Source organism: Penicillium samsonianum, assembly GCF_028829775.1.
Source record: "Penicillium samsonianum strain IBT 33392 chromosome Unknown utg000001l_segment0_segment0, whole genome shotgun sequence".
In the NCBI taxonomy this organism is placed as follows: domain Eukaryota; kingdom Fungi; phylum Ascomycota; class Eurotiomycetes; order Eurotiales; family Aspergillaceae; genus Penicillium; species Penicillium samsonianum.
This window is the reverse complement of record NW_026643259.1, coordinates 4,067,648-4,084,160: the sequence shown is the minus strand read 5'-3', so window position 1 is coordinate 4,084,160 and position 16,513 is coordinate 4,067,648. Positions and strand designations below refer to the sequence as shown.

The following is a 16,513-nucleotide window of genomic DNA, read 5'->3' as shown; positions in this document are numbered from 1 at the left end:
CTCTGCTGTTCGTATCCGAATTCCTTTCCTCCCCCCTAAGCGTCTCTGCTATTCGCATCCGACTTCTTTTCCTCCTTCCTAAGCGCCTCCAGGGTTTGCAAAATGCCTTTCCGCTTGATCTCTTTGTTCTTGATCATTCCCTGGAGCGTCACAATATCTGTGTCTATATCCAGAAGACAAAGCTCCAGGGTTTCAATGGCCTCCGACCTAACGTTTTAAGGTAGGGGCTCCGCTGGACTGTGGTCCGTGGTTGAGGATGGGTGTGTGCCATCCGGTGTATTGGTTTCCTCCTGGTTGAGAATTGGGACAGGTTGGTTTGGAGTGCAAGGTTGGTTTGGAGTGTAGCACTTTTGCACGCTGGTCGCACAGTCTGATTCTGGTTTCAGGCTGCATCGTGTAGCTATGCCGCCGAAGTGGCAGTTGGCGCATTCAGTAGCCTCCCCAGACTCACTCGGGATCTGGACGCAGGCTAGGAAAGGACCAACCCCCCTAGCGCAATGGCTGCAGCTCATATCTCCCGGCATATCCCTACCGACCACTTGGGCGTGAATAGCCTCGATGTTGACTTTCTTGCCGCTGATCATCTCGTCTAGCCTTGGCCCATCCCAAGACTTGATCTGTCGAAGTACAGGCTCTCGAACCGGGGATTGAGATTTCAGGAAATGCAGAAGCTCCCCTTGCTTAGCATAATATCGGATGGCCCTTACCCAGGGGCGCTGAAGGACTCGCCGAGCCCAGTATCCGGGCTTCTGGTTTGGATCTCCACCAAGCATTGGGGCTTTCCAATGGCCGAGTGCTTCACCATCTGAATCATTTCTGGCTGAATGGTCACCACTAGCTTTTAGCGGTGGTTCAATTGGAATCGCTATATCTAGGACTTGTTAGTCCATGGTCTTGATTCACTAGCCTCTTGTTCTTTGTCCGTGTCTTAGGGCAACATACCTGGCATGTCGGTGGCTTTTTCAAATATATCGCGGCTGAAAGCCAGCAGGATGAAGATGAATGGGTCGGTAGGGCTGAGAGATACTTGTTCTTCACTTGCCAGATGAAATAAACTCACGAACGATGGATCAGCGAGCCGCAGCACTTGATATAGACTTGGAAAGAGAAGCTTGTTCTTCACTTGTGAGAAGAAGTAAAGTCACGATGTCCTATGCTCTACCGGACCCACCTTGATTGTTCACTCAGATTTAGTCACAGCTCACTGGTATGAATGTTATGATGCTTTGCATCACCTACGTGTTTGGTATGACCGGTCTCACTTGAAACTCGAACCTTGTCGCATCCAGCAGCCATGGCCTGGTATAAAACAAAATTCTACCACATCGTCGATTTGACCGTTTGGTAACTTTACCTATGCCCAGAAATGCTGTCAAAGGTACACACACAATGTAAACCAACAATGCTACAGTTATAGCACTAGTATCCGAGTATTATCGACTGGGCCCCATTCCTAGCGCTAAGGGATCGATTAATTCGACTGCACGCTGTTATAGGTAATAAAAATGTCGACCTATCTACCGTACTTCTAGCTGTAGATATAGTATCTCTATCTCTGTCCCTAAGTGTGCTTAAGCGATATTCAAACTTTTAAATATAGACTACGGGGTTTCTTAATATAAGCTCGATCTATCGTTCTTTAGGACTTATCCTATACTATTCGACCCTAAGAATAATATTGTAGTAAAGGGTGTGTCTATAAGGCCAAATAGTCAAACACGCTTGCCCTATCTAAGTCGTTTAGATGACTTGACCTTCTAGACGTCCCGGAGCTTTATAGAATTTCATACTCTCGCACCTTCTTGACTGGGCCTTAGGGCAATTGAATAAATTCGGCCTGTATGCTAGGTAGCGATAGTACGGAATCTAATCGACTAGGGCTTTATAATATATAGTGAGACGAAAGGGAATAGGAACTTATATGCAAGGAAACGTTCTATCAGATTGTTCGTGGCCAATCGTTATAGTTCTCATTCGGGTCATAGTAAGGTCCATAGTTAGTTGACTAACCGTCTTCCCACGGTCATTAGGGAATTCTATATACCAGACGGGTCACTAGATCCTGTTGGTAAACTAAAAGAAGCTAGTTGAATCGCTAGAATGAGAATGGTAGTGGGCAGCGACATTGCCAACAAAAGAATATCCTTGATGTTCACTCAGTTCATGTAAGAGTCTAACCTCAAATCCGAGCTTGGTTCGACTGTCCGGGGTGACAAGGTAGCCATGTCCAGCAACAATGGTGGACAATGAGCCCACTAGCACAACCGCGGCAGACTTCATGATTTCGAGGGAAGGTCGTAGTTTGTTTGAGGTAAAGTGAATGATTGAAATCGGATACAGACCAAACCAAGTGTTTGGGATAGGCCCTTTTATATTCTCATGCCTCGCTATTTCGTACTTCATCCATTCCCGAGTTGGGCTATTGCTGCTGCACAAGACCTGATCCTACCTTTTCTACAGGGTGCGGACAAGAAGGCCAATCATGAAGAGTAGTTCTATTGGTAGAACATTCTGTGAAGATTCTGGCTCAGCTAGTCCTTTACAAAGATGATCAGCATCGACGCTTCCAAGTGTAGAACGGAACGGGGAACCGGAGTTGCCAAATATATGATCGAGTGATTGGATTACCCATCACGGTTAAATTCGATATTGCTATGCAGGGGACCTCGTAACGCGTCCGAGGAAATTCCGAGCTTGGCAGTCGCTTAGCTGAAGGATACAACGCCCGATATATTTCCACCAAAGAACAACTTCAAGGCCCAGAAGATTAGATCGATATGCAGGACAAACGCAACACGCATGATTTTAGAGATGTTTCTACGAATATCAATTCATCTCTGTCATACGGGATAGTTGGTTTTCCTTTTAATTTTGCTTCACCGCAGCTTGGCTTCAAATAAAATGTTTGGAATAGACAGTTTGTCTCTATACCGTATTCTTCATCTAACTGAAACCCTTGGCTTTTCCGTGACAATGGTGGCTGCGGGGTATTTCAGCCTTTTCAGCCTTTTCAGCCTTTTCAGCCTTTTCAGCCTTTTTTACGCCATGGCGCTCGGAACAGAAAGCTCGCCGGAGCATCTCGGCTTTACGGGGGTTTCCCGACTATTGTCCGACAACTCATTGTGTCTGTTTTTGGTAATTTTGACGTTGTGCCCCTGATCGCATGTGCCCCTGATCGCATGTGCCCCTGATCGCATGTGCCCCTGATCGCATGTGCCCCTGATCGCATGTGCCCCCAGAAATTACATCCCTAGAATCTCGCCTAGAAAGTTTTGTCAGTCACGGCCGTCATCTACATCAGCACGAATCAGGCATCTATCACCCTACGGACTCGGATATCACTACCTTTTTTTGTCTGACGACACCAGATTATCTAATGACAAGGGTGTACATCGATGTGTGGCTGGGTTAGGGATTTTAGCTACACGAGTGGGGCTGTACCACGGCATTTTTCATTCTATACCTAGGTAGGGCGTAACACCTGCTTCCTGAATACCCGGCCCGGCACTGGATCATTAGCAGAAGTGGGAAGTGGGCGTGACTGTGGGCCTCGAGCGACTCAGTTTCCAAACCATGGGAATGAGGATGCAAGATAAAGAAGACAGGTTGAGACACAAGTCTGGACAACAGTGACACTGCTCAACTACTAGCAGATTCATTCTAGGATTTCCTCTGCCACTTCTCGGCTTTCCCCTTCCGTTTTAGCGCGTAGGCATTGCTGCCTTTTGTCATGTACGTACGCAGATATATGACATCTGGATGTAAAGGGGTAGGAACCAGATATGGTAAAGTGCAAGATCTATGATCTCGAAATATGGAATCAGAGGGAATTTTATATGACATGAATGATGCGAGACACTGCCATGCAAAGAGAAAGTGATGTTCCACCCCTCTGCAATTCTCGAACGATAGATACTATATCAACCCACAGTGTGGACATCTACTGCAATGGCTAACCTCCTATCCCACAGGCGAATAATTGCTAGACGCAATGCATGATCCTCATTATACCACTACCGGGCCAGCTAACCCCGCCCAGTAAGTTCCTTTTCATGCATACTGGGCTTGATCTCCTCTCTCGTAGGCACGGTGTCCAGTGCATCGATAGTGATGTCAACACGAGGACCGGTGAAATTCTTGCTTCCATCCACAAACCACTGGAACACGGAGATGATGATAATAACAGCAAATGCTGCAATGCAGTAATCTATACAGGTAGGTTAGTGAACAAACTGTCATAGATAACTCCACAGGTAAACTCACTCATACTACTTCCCGTGACCGTGCTTGATGGAGGGAAGACAAACAGGACGGTAGTCAAAGCGATATATGATAAAGCAACCTAGTAATGATCAGAGATGTTCCACTGTATTCAAATCATAACTGCAACATACCAAATCGACGAACCATCCAAGTGCATTGGGCAATTTCCATTTTCTTTCTGGGAGCGATTTTCGCCCCTGAAGACAGTTGATGGCAATGGGTATTCCATAAGACAGATCAAGAGCAACGACTGAGGCTGAGATAATTGCGTTGAAAGCACTAAATTCTGTTAGTTACCATTTGCACGATCACCCACGGATTGTAAATTTCACCTTGTAGAGCCTAGGAAGATGCATCCGAATGCGATCACCACAACAACACTAAGAATGAGTGCGTTGAGGGGCAATTTAAGCGTTGGGTGAACTTTTGCAAAGAACCGGGAGGCAGGGAGACCCCCATCTCTGTGAAGAATGAGTATATGCGTTGTATGCAGGAAAGAAGATCAAATACCTTGCAAAAGCAAAGATCATTCGGCTGCTAGTCGTCATGACGCTAATTATAGCAAAGACCAAACAGACTAGAGGCAACCTATACCATCGCGTCAGAGTGGAAACACAATAAGGGAACGTTTCACCACATACATCAAAAGGCAGATACCCCCGGCATTGCTTTTGGTCGCATCGATCAGGATCTGCAGAAGCGGACCGGCTGCGGAGGTTGCGACCTTTTCCATGTTTCCTGCAACGAATAGAAGGACTATCAAAAATATAGAACCGGTGAACACCCCGATACCCACACAAGTAACCATGATTTTCGGTCCCTCTATGTCAGCGTTTGGCACCTCTAAAAACGTGATGTGTCAGTCCCTCTCTCTATCTTCTGAGACCCAGGGTAATCCTTTACCTTCGATCATGTGCGCCACCGCATCCTAGATATTGTTAGTTGGATTGGGTTTGGTATCGCAATGAGCATGATGACCTACAAAAGCAGTCACGCCAAGCCCTCCCTGAAGCAACTGGAATATCTGTTAATATCATTGCAGTCTTATGGTGAGCATAGTAAACATACACCTAGAAGCCATGCCACTCCATCAGGCCCTAGGCTGAATTAGCAAAACTATCATAATGGAATTATCGGGGAGTCATACAGCCTGTTGTATTGACAAAGTCGCAGAACACGAAGCTGTGGGTGTCAGCAGTCCCCCATAAACTTGATATCACTAGTGGAGCTCATACTAAGCTGAGTTGTAGTTGGGAGCAGCGCATGCGAGACACGTAATTGACACAATCACAAAACCTCCAATTGACCACATGACTGGATATTGTTAGCAATGGAACGAGCCAGACTAGAAGAGGGTAACCTACAAGCACCGCGGTAAATGACTGGCAAGATGGAGTTCATGAAAGCATTGATGATGAAGGAGCCAACGGTCAATCCAATGTAGATAAGAAATTGATGCCAGCGTTGCGGGACATAGCTCTGCAACTCACGTTAGTATTGCGGTAAGAGTATGTGCGAGTTTTCTCACCTCGTGAAGAACGGAAATGACGCCAACAATAAGCTGACTAGAAAGAAGGGAGTTCGTCGCAACTAGGGCAATCTGGCATTTGTAAGTTTGGGAACCACATTGGATCGTTGCCTTGCCTACCCAGCCTGCCACATTGATCCAGCCTGTAACCCATGATAGAATTGGTACTGTGCTCGGCCACGCAACTTTCGATTGGTTAGTATGAACTGTGACGAGGTATCAGAGAGAAACATACTAGCTGGCATCAAAGTTAGCGTTGGTTCAAGTCATTGTGTTTGTAGGTACATAGTGACATACCTGCAACCCAATGATACTGTCCACCGGCTCTGCAAAACAAGGAGAAAAAAAGTCAGTCTGGTGTAGCTATCAAAAGGGCCGGGAGACATGTCGGAGCTTACGTCGGATATGCCGAGAGAAATTCAGCCAGCGAACATGCGATACAAAGATTGCAGAATCCTGCAGTAACCAGTCCTAGAATTTGCGTGTCAGCGAGATCTCAGAAACCATGCATTTTCCTAAATGAACATACCCCAAATCACACTTGTACTGCCACCAGATGTAAGACTAATCGACAAGCTGGCCGAAAGCGCAGTCCACGACTAGTCTGGTTAGCTAAATACCCCGGTCGCAATCCATGCCTGACATACATTAAGAACGGCAAAGGCCAACCCAAGCATTGACCTAGAAATTCCCGTCAGCATCATGCCTTGCATATGCTAGCGCATTTCCCTTACCATGTTGAATGACTACGTTGGAGTTCAGGCCGATGGCCCATGGCTGCCAACCGGGCATCATCGCCTTGGAGTGGAACGTCTTTCATAGTGGATCACGATTCAAAGACGAGAATATTTACAAATCCAAGAACCGGGGACAGGATCAATCTAAGTATCTCCCCCATTCAAACGCATCAGGAAGGCATTGCCAGACGAGTTCTCTTTGTGGTTAAGCTCCGATAGGGGGTCGTCTATTTTGTATGCGGGGAAGCTGTGCAGCTGCGAAGTATCTTATCTTAGAGGCTTGAGACGCTTATCACGAGTGTTTATACGCTAAGGTGCTAGTCGATGGTCGCGTGGACTTGCCCAACATCGTATAGTCTTGCTAACACCAATTAAAAATAACGGGAAAAGGGGACTTTTAATTAAATATTCCACTCGATAGAGGGAGCTTGGTGAAATACAGTGTATCATGGTGTAGAATGCAATTTCTAGATGTCAACGTTAAGGTGCTAACTTGCATTTCATCTCTCCACAGTGGGTTTTCCACGCTAAATGGCCCGAACAGATATGTAGTACCCCATATATGTCTAAGATAGCGAAGTATTAGGTTATATATACGGAGTGGCCCCGGGAATATATATCCATCACCTAGAAGTCAGTCTTTTCCATAACCAGAGAGCGAAATGTTCAACCAACAGTCGCTAAAGCCCTATATCGATACAAGGCGACAGTCGCGCTTGGAAAGATGCAATATACAACATACATTCTGAAACAATATTGGCGATTGTAAAGCTGCTTCAAATTGAAACCCATAAATGTACACAATCAAGCTAATACAGCATTAACTCCCCAAGATATGCCTATTCTCAGGGCATGTGGTGCCTTGGAATCCACCAAATCCCAAATAATCCCAAATCCCAAATCCTCGAAACTCCATCCAAACACGAATCGCAAATCGAGCAGAAGAATCCATCCTCCACATCAAGACTACCAGCATCTTGAAGTACGGATCCGATATTCATTGAACCTTGTAGGTGTCAAGTGCGTGCTGGACATCGTGCAGACTATTCTTGTCGCCGTATGCGTCCATCAACTGTTGGTTTCGCGCCAGGCGTTCCTGCTCCTCCAACATAGAGAGTTCCCGCCGTGACATGGCTTCGACGTAGTAATTGTATGCCCCAAAACCTGCACGTGCGCGAGTCAGTATGGTCCCTACAACATAAAAAGAATACGCAGAGACTAAACACACCGAGACCAATTGTAGCCATTAGAGGAATAAGCCTAAAGTGAAAAAAGTCAGCGAATCGTGGTACTGAAAGACCAAAAAAGGGGGCGGCACAACTTACAGCCGCCCATTCCGAGGCTTGAGGCTGGGAGTTGGGGCGTTTCCATATGGTTTGTTGGCACCGGGGAGAGCGAAATGAGACATGATATATATTTTGGATGTTGTAGTATGTTCTTGGAGAGTGTAGTTTGGGATATTTAAGAGTATTGAAGTGAAGAGGTAAAGCAAATAAATGAAGTAAATCCAAGGCCTAACGGAAGAAGCGGAATGCGGGGAATCATGACGTGAAAAGTCCGAGGATCGCTTCCGAGGATCGCTCCCGAGGTCTTTATAACCTGAGGTGATCAGCCCACATTCACCTAACCTGCAATAATTGCGTGGTGTTCTAATTTTTACATGTAGGTAGCATGTTACATTGAAATCATAAGTGAATCATCGTGTCGTGTGTCGTCCGCATTCGGAAAAGATTAAACCCGCCTCAGTCTACATATTCTCTATAATTTATATTGTTAATTCCAAAATTGCTTTGGTTTCCCAGAAGTATTATATGAGACCTGAGACCCGAGACCTGAGACCTGGTCATGCAAGTGCCTTAATTTCCATTGTTCTGAGGCGCAGGGGTTGCCGGACCCTCCGGGGTCACATAAGCCTGGGATAATTCATTAGCGCAATCTGGGGAAATTACCCTACACGTCACACTTACCTTGGTCATTCCACCATCGACCACAAAGTCCGTTCCATTCACGAAGCTGCTCTCATCGCTGGCCAGGAAAACCACAGCGTGAGCCTGCTCAATGGGTTCACCAAAGCGACCGGTGGGGAAGTGCACCTCCCGACGGAACCGCTTGGCCTGGTCATCACCCAGCCAGTCTTGCAGAAGAGGGGTGCTATACTATCGTTAGCTAATGTTCAGAAAAATCCAGTGGGAAAAAACTTACTTCAGGGGGGCGGGGCACAGAGCGTTGAAGCGGAATCCCTCACGGGCATGAACGATAGCCAACTCCCGAGTCATTGCCAGGACCGCACCCTTGCTCGCCGTGTACGCGAGTTGGGGAGTAGCAGCGCCAACCAAGGCGACGACACTAGCTGTGTTGATGATACTGCCACGGGCCTTCTTGTGACGACGCAGACTGAGGACAGCGTGCTTGCTGCCGAACCAGACACCCTTCACATTGATGTTGTGTGTGAGGTCCCAGATCTTCTCGGGGGTATCGATGGCATCTGCGTCGTTGGCGTGCATGATTCCAGCGTTGTTGAAGATCACGTCGGTGCCTCCCCAGCTATCCTGTGACTCAACCATTGCCTGCACATCCGACTCCTTGGACACATCACATCGGATCGACTCGACTCGACGGGCGGTGGGAACTACTTCCTTCACTTTGGCCAATGCCTTTGCGAGGGCGGGCTCGGAGACATCGGCCATCAGGACATTGGCACCCTCGCGGGCGAAGAGAATACTGGTTTCGAGACCGATGCCACTATCCAAGTCCAGAATCGGTTAGGATTTTTATCACGGTATTATATTTTTCGGGGATAAAACAATAGACATACCCGCCTGCACCTGTGATGATGGCATTCTTGCCTTGGAGACGTCCTTGGGGAGTAGTGGCAGCCATTATGACCTTATCTTGGAGCTCTATTTGTATAAATGGGATATAGGTTAGCAATGACTCAACCGCCAAAATCCCGGCAGTATGATATATGCATGGAAAACGCTATAGATGAGGTCACTCACATGAACTGAGAAGAATTGAATCAATATGAGAGTTGTCAATATCACCGAGTGTGTTGCACCGAAGGTATACGCGGGGCAGCGTGGATACCGTTAGGTAAGCGGTGACGATGTCCACGGGTTGGCCCGAAGCGGTAAGGCGTCACCGATATCTCGCTGATAAGCTTCCAAGCTGCCCAGGTGCGCTGGCCACTTGCCCGGAATCCCTGAACTTGATTTGCCCGATTTGTCTGTTGAAACGTGACTTTTATCGCTCTGTTCCCTCCTCTCCCTTCCCCTTACCATTGTTCCCTCCAATACTTTGGATCCCTATACCCCTCCTCTCACCCTTTGGCCCCGATCCATCATGTCGAGCCCCGCGGACCCTGAGGTCACAGCCGAGAATGTCGCCGAGGTTCTCCAGAATGATACAAAAGTGAAGGTGGCAGGAGTGGACGTGGATGGCATTTTGCGCGGCAAACTCATGAAGAAAGACAAGTTCTTATCCATCATTACCGAGGGCTTCGGCTTCTGCTCTGTCATCTTCGGCTGGGATCAACATGATGCGACGTATTATAAGGAGCTGGCCATCAGCAACAAGGAGAACGGATATCGCGACCTTGTCGCAGTCCCGGATTTACGCAGTTTCCGTCGCATTCCTTGGGAGAACAATGTACCATTTTTCCTTATCAGCTTCTTGGATCCAGACACACGCGAGCCAGTGTGCGCCTGCCCACGAGGATTGATAAAGACTGCGGCCGCTAAAGCTGAGGCGGCGGGGTATCGGGCGATGGCAGGAGGTATGTCCGACCGCAGACCAGGGTTTATGTGATTCAATGGCTGATCAGACTGATATTACCCAGCGGAATACGAATTCTACCAATTTCGCACGCCAGGCAACCATGCCACCCCCGAACAAGGAGCATCTGCAACAGCCGCCTTCCTCAAGTCGAATCCAGTCGATGCATTGCCACCGGTGACAGAAGGCATGTTTGGTTATTCAATCACTCGGCCCCTCCACAACCAAGATTACTACTATGGCATCTTCGACGCCTGCGAGCAGTTCCGATGCGATATTGAAGGATGGCATACTGAAAGTGGACCAGGAGTCTATGAAGCTGTTAGTTAGATGAGAGACTGAACGGGTCGCATTGGGGCTAAACATCGTGATAGGCATTACAATTTGGCGAAGCAAAGGACATGGCTGATAAGGCGGGGTTGTTCAAGTATGATTGTTCCTTTGCCAGCAGTTCAGGTTGCTCTTTCATCACGGGCCATTGCTAACGAGGGTGTTCGTATAGATACGTCGTCAAAGCATTCGGAATCAAGCATGGCATTACCCCATGCTTCATGGCCAAACCCCGACAAGGACTGCCAGGGAACAGCGGACACATGCACATCTCGCTCGTCACGGCCGACGGAAAGAATGCCTTCATTCGGGATACCCCCGATCCATCCCCCCTCTACCCCGATATCGTTCATCTGTCCGACTTGGGCCGACACTTCCTAGCTGGCCTTCTCGTCGGCCTGCCGGATATCATGCCGATCTTGGCCCCGACGATCAATTCCTACAAACGCCTGGTGGAGAACTTCTGGGCGCCGGTCACGGTCTCTTGGGGACTGGAGCACCGGGCCGCGTCAATCCGTCTGATCACCCCACCGACAGCCAGTCCGAAAGCGACCCGGTTCGAGGTGCGCGTGCCAGGTGCGGACACCAACGCGCATCTCGTCCTGGCGGCGATCTTGGCATTGGGATGGCGTGGAGTTGAGAAGAAGCTCGAGATCCCCGTGCCTCCTCTTGCCCGCGGTGAGGATATGGGCGGTGCTAGTGATCAGGGTGTGCGTCTGGCAAAGTCCTTGAAAGAGGCGATCGTTACATTTACGCGGCCGGAGAGTGTCGCACGGGAAGTCTTTGGTGATTCATTCGTTGAGCACTTTGCCGGAACTCGCGAACACGAGGTGCGCTTGTGGGAAGAGGCGGTGACTGATTGGTAAGTGATATCATCTACTGCGATATCCCTTTGGATGCTGACTTGACATTTTCATAGGGAGATGAAGCGGTACATTGAGACCGTGTAAATGTCGCATTTCTTTTTCATGTTTAATTCTCCGATTTACAGAAAGACGCAGGATTCGGTAGGCATCGGGGGAAGAATTGTACATATTCACATTGGCCTGAGAGATGGGTGCATATGGGCGCGTAGGGGCACGACAGTAGCAGGGATACTGCCTCAGATATATACCAAATGACTTTCAACGTTGGATCGGAGGTTGTCGAGTTACCAGTTCGGGATGTATGTACATGTATGTTGTAGAGGCGATTTCGCTCCCGAAAAACATCACATGCGGTCACATGCCGAGGAAGACAGGGTGACGCAGAATACCGCCGGGACAACTCGGCTTCGGATATGACTCTTTTGAACCCTGCGAGATATGGATGATCAGAGACTGCCGCGGTTGATTGGTTTCCGGTGCAGGAGGATAGTATTCTACAGCCACCTTCGGGTGAAGCAGGGGGGTAAGCCAGGAATGAGTGTTGTTCAAAGTGGTACATATTAGATTCAAGAATTGGTCATTATCATCATGAATAAAAATCAAGCTATATATCTCTCAGGTCTTCCCAAAGATGTTGACCGAATTGAATAGCTCGATAAGACTCGGTGTGCGGCGCATGCCGTTATTGGGAGTGATGCGTATAGGAACATATAAGCTTAAAAGAACGGGGAACGGGGAATATCGGCCGAGAGGAAGCGTTTCCCGTGGGAAAGTCACGGTTTAACAGCTTGCATCTGCGGGCAGATTGAGAGACACGGTCAAATGGGGTTTCGGCTTATCATTGGGCGGGTCCAGGACCAACCGCGGCAACTTTGGTGGCTCTGACGTATTTGATACCCTCGGGCAGATGGCTATATAGGAAGAATATTAGTATTCCTTTTCCTCTATTTCTAGCTTCTCCTCTTGAAAATTGAATTCGATACTGATTCTGTATATGGAATACCCATAGTCCATCATTCATCCCATATCTCTACATATTCCATACACATACACATCATGTCTCACGTCGAAACACAGCTCAAGGATGTCGCTATCCTGGGCTCCATCAATAACGATGCTCGCAAGATCCTGACCAAGGAGGCATGTGCCTTTTTGGCTCTGTTGCACCGCACCTTCAACCCCACCCGCAAAGCTCTTCTCCAGCGCCGCATCGATCGTCAAGCCGAGATTGATAAGGGCAACCTTCTCGACTTCCTCCCCCAGACTAAGCACATCCGTGAGAATGACGCCTGGAAGGGTGCTCCTCCCGCTCCAGGTCTCGTGGACCGCCGTGTTGAGATTACTGGCCCCACCGACCGCAAGATGGTGGTGAACGCGCTGAACTCCGATGTCTGGACTTATATGGCTGATTTCGAGGATTCGAGCGCCCCGACTTGGGACAACATGGTGAACGGTCAGGTCAACCTGTACGATGCTATCCGCCGGCAGGTCGACTTCAAGCAGGGCGATAAGGAGTACAAGCTCCGGACTGACCGCACCCTGCCTACTCTGATTGCCCGTGCTCGTGGCTGGCACCTGGATGAGAAGCACTTCACCGTGAACGGCGAGGCCATCTCCGGTGGTCTGTTCGATTTCGGTCTGTACTTCTTCCACAATGCCAAGGAGCTGGTCGCCCGCGGTTTCGGTCCTTACTTCTACCTCCCCAAGATGGAGTCTCACTTGGAGGCTCGTCTCTGGAACGACGTCTTCAACCTGTCCCAGGACTACATTGGTCTGCCCCGCGGTACCATTCGTGGAACTGTTCTGATTGAGACCATCACTGCCGCATTCGAGATGGACGAGATCATCTACGAGCTCCGCGATCACAGCTCCGGTCTCAACTGCGGCCGCTGGGATTACATCTTCTCCTTCATCAAGAAGTTCCGCAACCACCCCAACTTCGTCCTCCCCGATCGCTCCGACGTCACTATGACCGTGCCTTTCATGGATTCCTACGTGAAGCTCCTCATCAAGACCTGTCACCGTCGTGGCGTTCACGCCATGGGTGGTATGGCTGCACAGATCCCTATCAAGAATGACCCCGCCGCCAACGACAAGGCCATGGAGAGTGTTCGCGCCGACAAGCTGCGTGAAGTGCGCGCCGGCCACGACGGCACCTGGGTTGCTCACCCTGCTCTGGCTGCTATTGCCTCTGACGTCTTCAACACACACATGCCCACCCCCAACCAGCTGTTTGTCCGCCGCGAGGAAGTCAACATCACTGCCAACGACCTCCTCAACACCAACGTCCCCGGAAAGATCACCGAGGAAGGCATCCGCAAGAACCTGAACATCGGCCTCAGCTACATGGAAGGCTGGCTCCGCGGCGTCGGCTGCGTGCCCATCAACTTCCTCATGGAGGATGCCGCCACAGCCGAGGTTTCCCGCAGCCAGCTGTGGCAGTGGACCCGACACAACGTCACCACAGCCGAGGGCAAGCGCGTGGATAAGGCATTTGCTCTGCGCCTGCTGCAGGAGCAGGCTGATAGCCTGGCGGCCAAGGGTGGCAAGGGCAATAAGTACCAGCTTGCTGCTCGGTACTTTGCTGGCCAGGTTACTGGTGAGGCTTACGCTGATTTCTTGACCAGCTTGCTGTATAATGAGATCTCCTCTGCTGGTAGTGCTGCTAAGCTTTGAGTGGGGCTGTGATTTTTATGATGATGAATACCCTTTGTTTTTTTTGCCTGGTCTTGACTTGAATATGACCTGATCTACCATTTGCATTACCTGATTTACCATCTGCAGTTAGCATAGTTGTATAAAATTTATTTTATTTCGATTACCCTTCTAGTGTACCATTTAGATGGATTATTAGTCTTTTGTTAGTAATAGCACAAATTCCAACCTCGATGAGGAAGGTGACCAAGATTCTGTGGCCGAGGAATCTGGTTAAGATGAGGCGTATGGATCTTTGCAACACTTGGATCGGATGAAACACTTCATTCTGGAAAGAGCCGCCAACCAAATCCTCCTTCGTCGACTTGATGAATTTGTGCAACCCTCGCTGTACTCCCTGCTTCAAGATCTGGTGACAAAGTGGTCCAATCCAGAAAATAAGAACCATGGCAGTGCTGCAGACCTTTCTTCCAAGCTCTTTGTCCCTTTCTCCTTCTCTTCCTTTCTCACCATCCCTCTCCTACCATCTGAACTAGTCAAGGTCGCTGCAATGCCAGAGTGAGATACTTTACCCTTTAATACTATTATCAGAACTAGGCTAAAATTTCTAGTAGTAACCAAACCCTGATCCCCCTATTGGCCTATAGCCCTACTAAGACCGCCCCCGGACCCTAGGTAAGAGTCGCGCTCCGCCTTCCCTAGCCTAAATCTTTATAACCGGTGATATCTATAATATTCGATATAACCACTACCTCCGAGGCCGAGGCCCTTTCCCCCTATACGTGGTAAATAGATAACCCGGCACACGTAAGGACTATACTAATTACGACTTGTCGTCGGAAGACATGTTTTTGGAACTTGATTCGCAATTTTTCAATGATGCGATATACAATTGGGATCTACAAGATGTGCAATGGGGCATTTATTGATGACATTCAATGTTTCTTCCAACAAGCGGATATTCACAAATCATTTCTTCTATTTTCTGCCGGCTTAGGTTTATATCCTCGAAGTCTCATAAACTTGGCAGTCGGAACCTTCCTTTTTTCTAACAGCGTTTACGACATCAATAAAACGCAGTCCAGCTGTCCCTCTATTCCTTAGCATCTTGGTCATAGGATTTGTTTATTTTCACTCTAGAGTTCTCATGTAGGTTGTCTTAACAGTAAAATTGAGGATGTCCGTGGTGTCTCTTAAGGAAAGTCGGTTGGAACCACGCCATTTTACTCAATACAGCCAAAATTAGTAAAATTGGGGATAACCGTGGTGATTCAGATGAAATAGCCAAAAGAATACAAGATCAACGATAGAAGTATTCAAGTGGATCTCCCACGTCCTCCGCAGAACCACAGTTAACAATCATACTGTACAATCCAAATGCCAAGCTACAGGTTTAAACACTTTAGAGGTACTCCCAAGCAACAGGGGTAGTAGTGTTGACGGCAACAGCCAGAGCATCAAAGCCGAGGCAGTCACCGACATTGCCAGAGGGGACAGTAGCGTTCTTCAGGGCAGCATAGACCTGCCACTTAGGGGCGGCAGCAGCGCCCCGACGGGAACGGCGGTAGCCAGTGGTACCGTTGGTAGTCGGGCAAGCCATGAAGCCAGACGCACCCTGGCCCTTGAAGCTCCAGTGGCCGAAAGAGCTGCCGGGAGTGTAGGCGAAGGGACCATCGGAGGAGCCAGCGGGCTCATAGGCGGAGTGGGGAGAGGTGAAGCGCAGAGCACCCTTGTTATCAACGTAGATGGCCTGGCCACCGGGGACCTCGACGTCCTGGATATAAAGTTAGTAAACTGGAACATTGAAATGACACATGTATGGGTAACTAACCAAGAAGTGACTATTGGCGATCACGGTTTGGTTGGTGTCGGGAACGCCGGGGACGGGAGAATAGGTGTGGGCGTTACCACCGAGCCAGAAGTAGGTGCCGCCGGCATTGAGAGGCAGCAGGTGGACGGGAGAAGCCGAGTGAGCAGAGATGACGCTGAAGGCAGCATCGGATTCCTTGGCCTGCTTGGAGCCGGGGATGGCAGCCACAAGAGGGGCGAGGGCGAGAAGGGCGGAGAACTTCATTTTGAGAGAGAGAGGGAGTAACTGATATTGAGGATGAGAGATTTATGTATGGGGAAAAAAAGATTCGAGGGGATCTATCAGGGTCATATATAAAATGGGCACAGAGAGGGGACGTGCTTGGGCGACTCCATAGTTAGTGGATATGTCTGAGAAATGTTATGATCGACGTTGAAGTCCAGTGGAACCGAATAATTGAAGAATCAAGAAAGTGCGAAAAGTGTTATCTACATTGTAAACCCATTCCGGAGATGGGAGTATAGCGAGCAGGGAGACCCAAAATGGGAAG

At 48.8% G+C, this 16,513-nt stretch overlaps 7 protein-coding genes across 7 annotated transcripts; 2 read left to right on the top strand and 5 right to left on the bottom strand.

Moving 5' to 3' along the window:
- Positions 1–215: 215 nt before the first annotated feature.
- On the bottom strand, positions 216–949 carry N7471_001558 (DUF3716 domain-containing protein; the record flags this gene model as incomplete). The annotated part of the gene is made up of 2 exons (XM_057274279.1): positions 216–871; positions 943–949. 2 exons carry the CDS (start codon positions 947–949, stop codon positions 216–218), a joined length of 663 nt encoding a protein of 220 aa, XP_057142458.1.
- A 3,076-nt stretch (positions 950–4,025) lies between these two features.
- N7471_001557 (Amino acid/polyamine transporter I) lies at positions 4,026–6,611 on the bottom strand (the record flags this gene model as incomplete). The annotated part of the gene is made up of 19 exons (XM_057274278.1): positions 4,026–4,207; positions 4,264–4,342; positions 4,395–4,542; positions 4,596–4,724; positions 4,774–4,851; positions 4,905–5,106; positions 5,167–5,191; positions 5,246–5,278; positions 5,332–5,360; positions 5,411–5,445; positions 5,499–5,577; positions 5,628–5,742; positions 5,792–5,863; positions 5,912–5,976; positions 6,089–6,117; positions 6,190–6,262; positions 6,321–6,390; positions 6,439–6,472; positions 6,526–6,611. 19 exons carry the CDS (start codon positions 6,609–6,611, stop codon positions 4,026–4,028), a joined length of 1,563 nt encoding a protein of 520 aa, XP_057142457.1.
- Positions 6,612–7,282: 671 nt separating this feature from the next.
- Positions 7,283–8,089, bottom strand: N7471_001556 (uncharacterized protein; the record flags this gene model as incomplete). The annotated part of the gene is made up of 3 exons (XM_057274277.1): positions 7,283–7,692; positions 7,757–7,788; positions 7,854–8,089. Coding segments are annotated over 3 exons (435 nt in total), but the record flags the coding sequence as incomplete, so codon positions are not given.
- A 295-nt stretch (positions 8,090–8,384) lies between these two features.
- N7471_001555 (putative short-chain dehydrogenase/reductase family protein) lies at positions 8,385–9,408 on the bottom strand (the record flags this gene model as incomplete). The annotated part of the gene is made up of 4 exons (XM_057274276.1): positions 8,385–8,441; positions 8,496–8,679; positions 8,731–9,270; positions 9,344–9,408. The coding sequence occupies 4 exons, from the start codon at positions 9,406–9,408 to the stop codon at positions 8,385–8,387; spliced, it is 846 nt and encodes a 281-aa protein (XP_057142455.1).
- Positions 9,409–9,870: 462 nt separating this feature from the next.
- N7471_001554 (glutamine synthetase family protein) lies at positions 9,871–11,582 on the top strand (the record flags this gene model as incomplete). The annotated part of the gene is made up of 5 exons (XM_057274275.1): positions 9,871–10,303; positions 10,367–10,623; positions 10,677–10,729; positions 10,805–11,494; positions 11,552–11,582. 5 exons carry the CDS (start codon positions 9,871–9,873, stop codon positions 11,580–11,582), a joined length of 1,464 nt encoding a protein of 487 aa, XP_057142454.1.
- A 972-nt stretch (positions 11,583–12,554) lies between these two features.
- On the top strand, positions 12,555–14,174 carry N7471_001553 (malate synthase; the record flags this gene model as incomplete). The annotated part of the gene is made up of 1 exon (XM_057274274.1): positions 12,555–14,174. One exon carries the CDS (start codon positions 12,555–12,557, stop codon positions 14,172–14,174), a length of 1,620 nt encoding a protein of 539 aa, XP_057142453.1.
- Positions 14,175–15,555: 1,381 nt separating this feature from the next.
- N7471_001552 (putative IgE-binding protein) lies at positions 15,556–16,227 on the bottom strand (the record flags this gene model as incomplete). Its single annotated transcript, XM_057274273.1, has 2 exons — positions 15,556–15,927; positions 15,985–16,227. The coding sequence occupies 2 exons, from the start codon at positions 16,225–16,227 to the stop codon at positions 15,556–15,558; spliced, it is 615 nt and encodes a 204-aa protein (XP_057142452.1).
- Between the last annotated feature and the right edge of the window lie 286 nt (positions 16,228–16,513).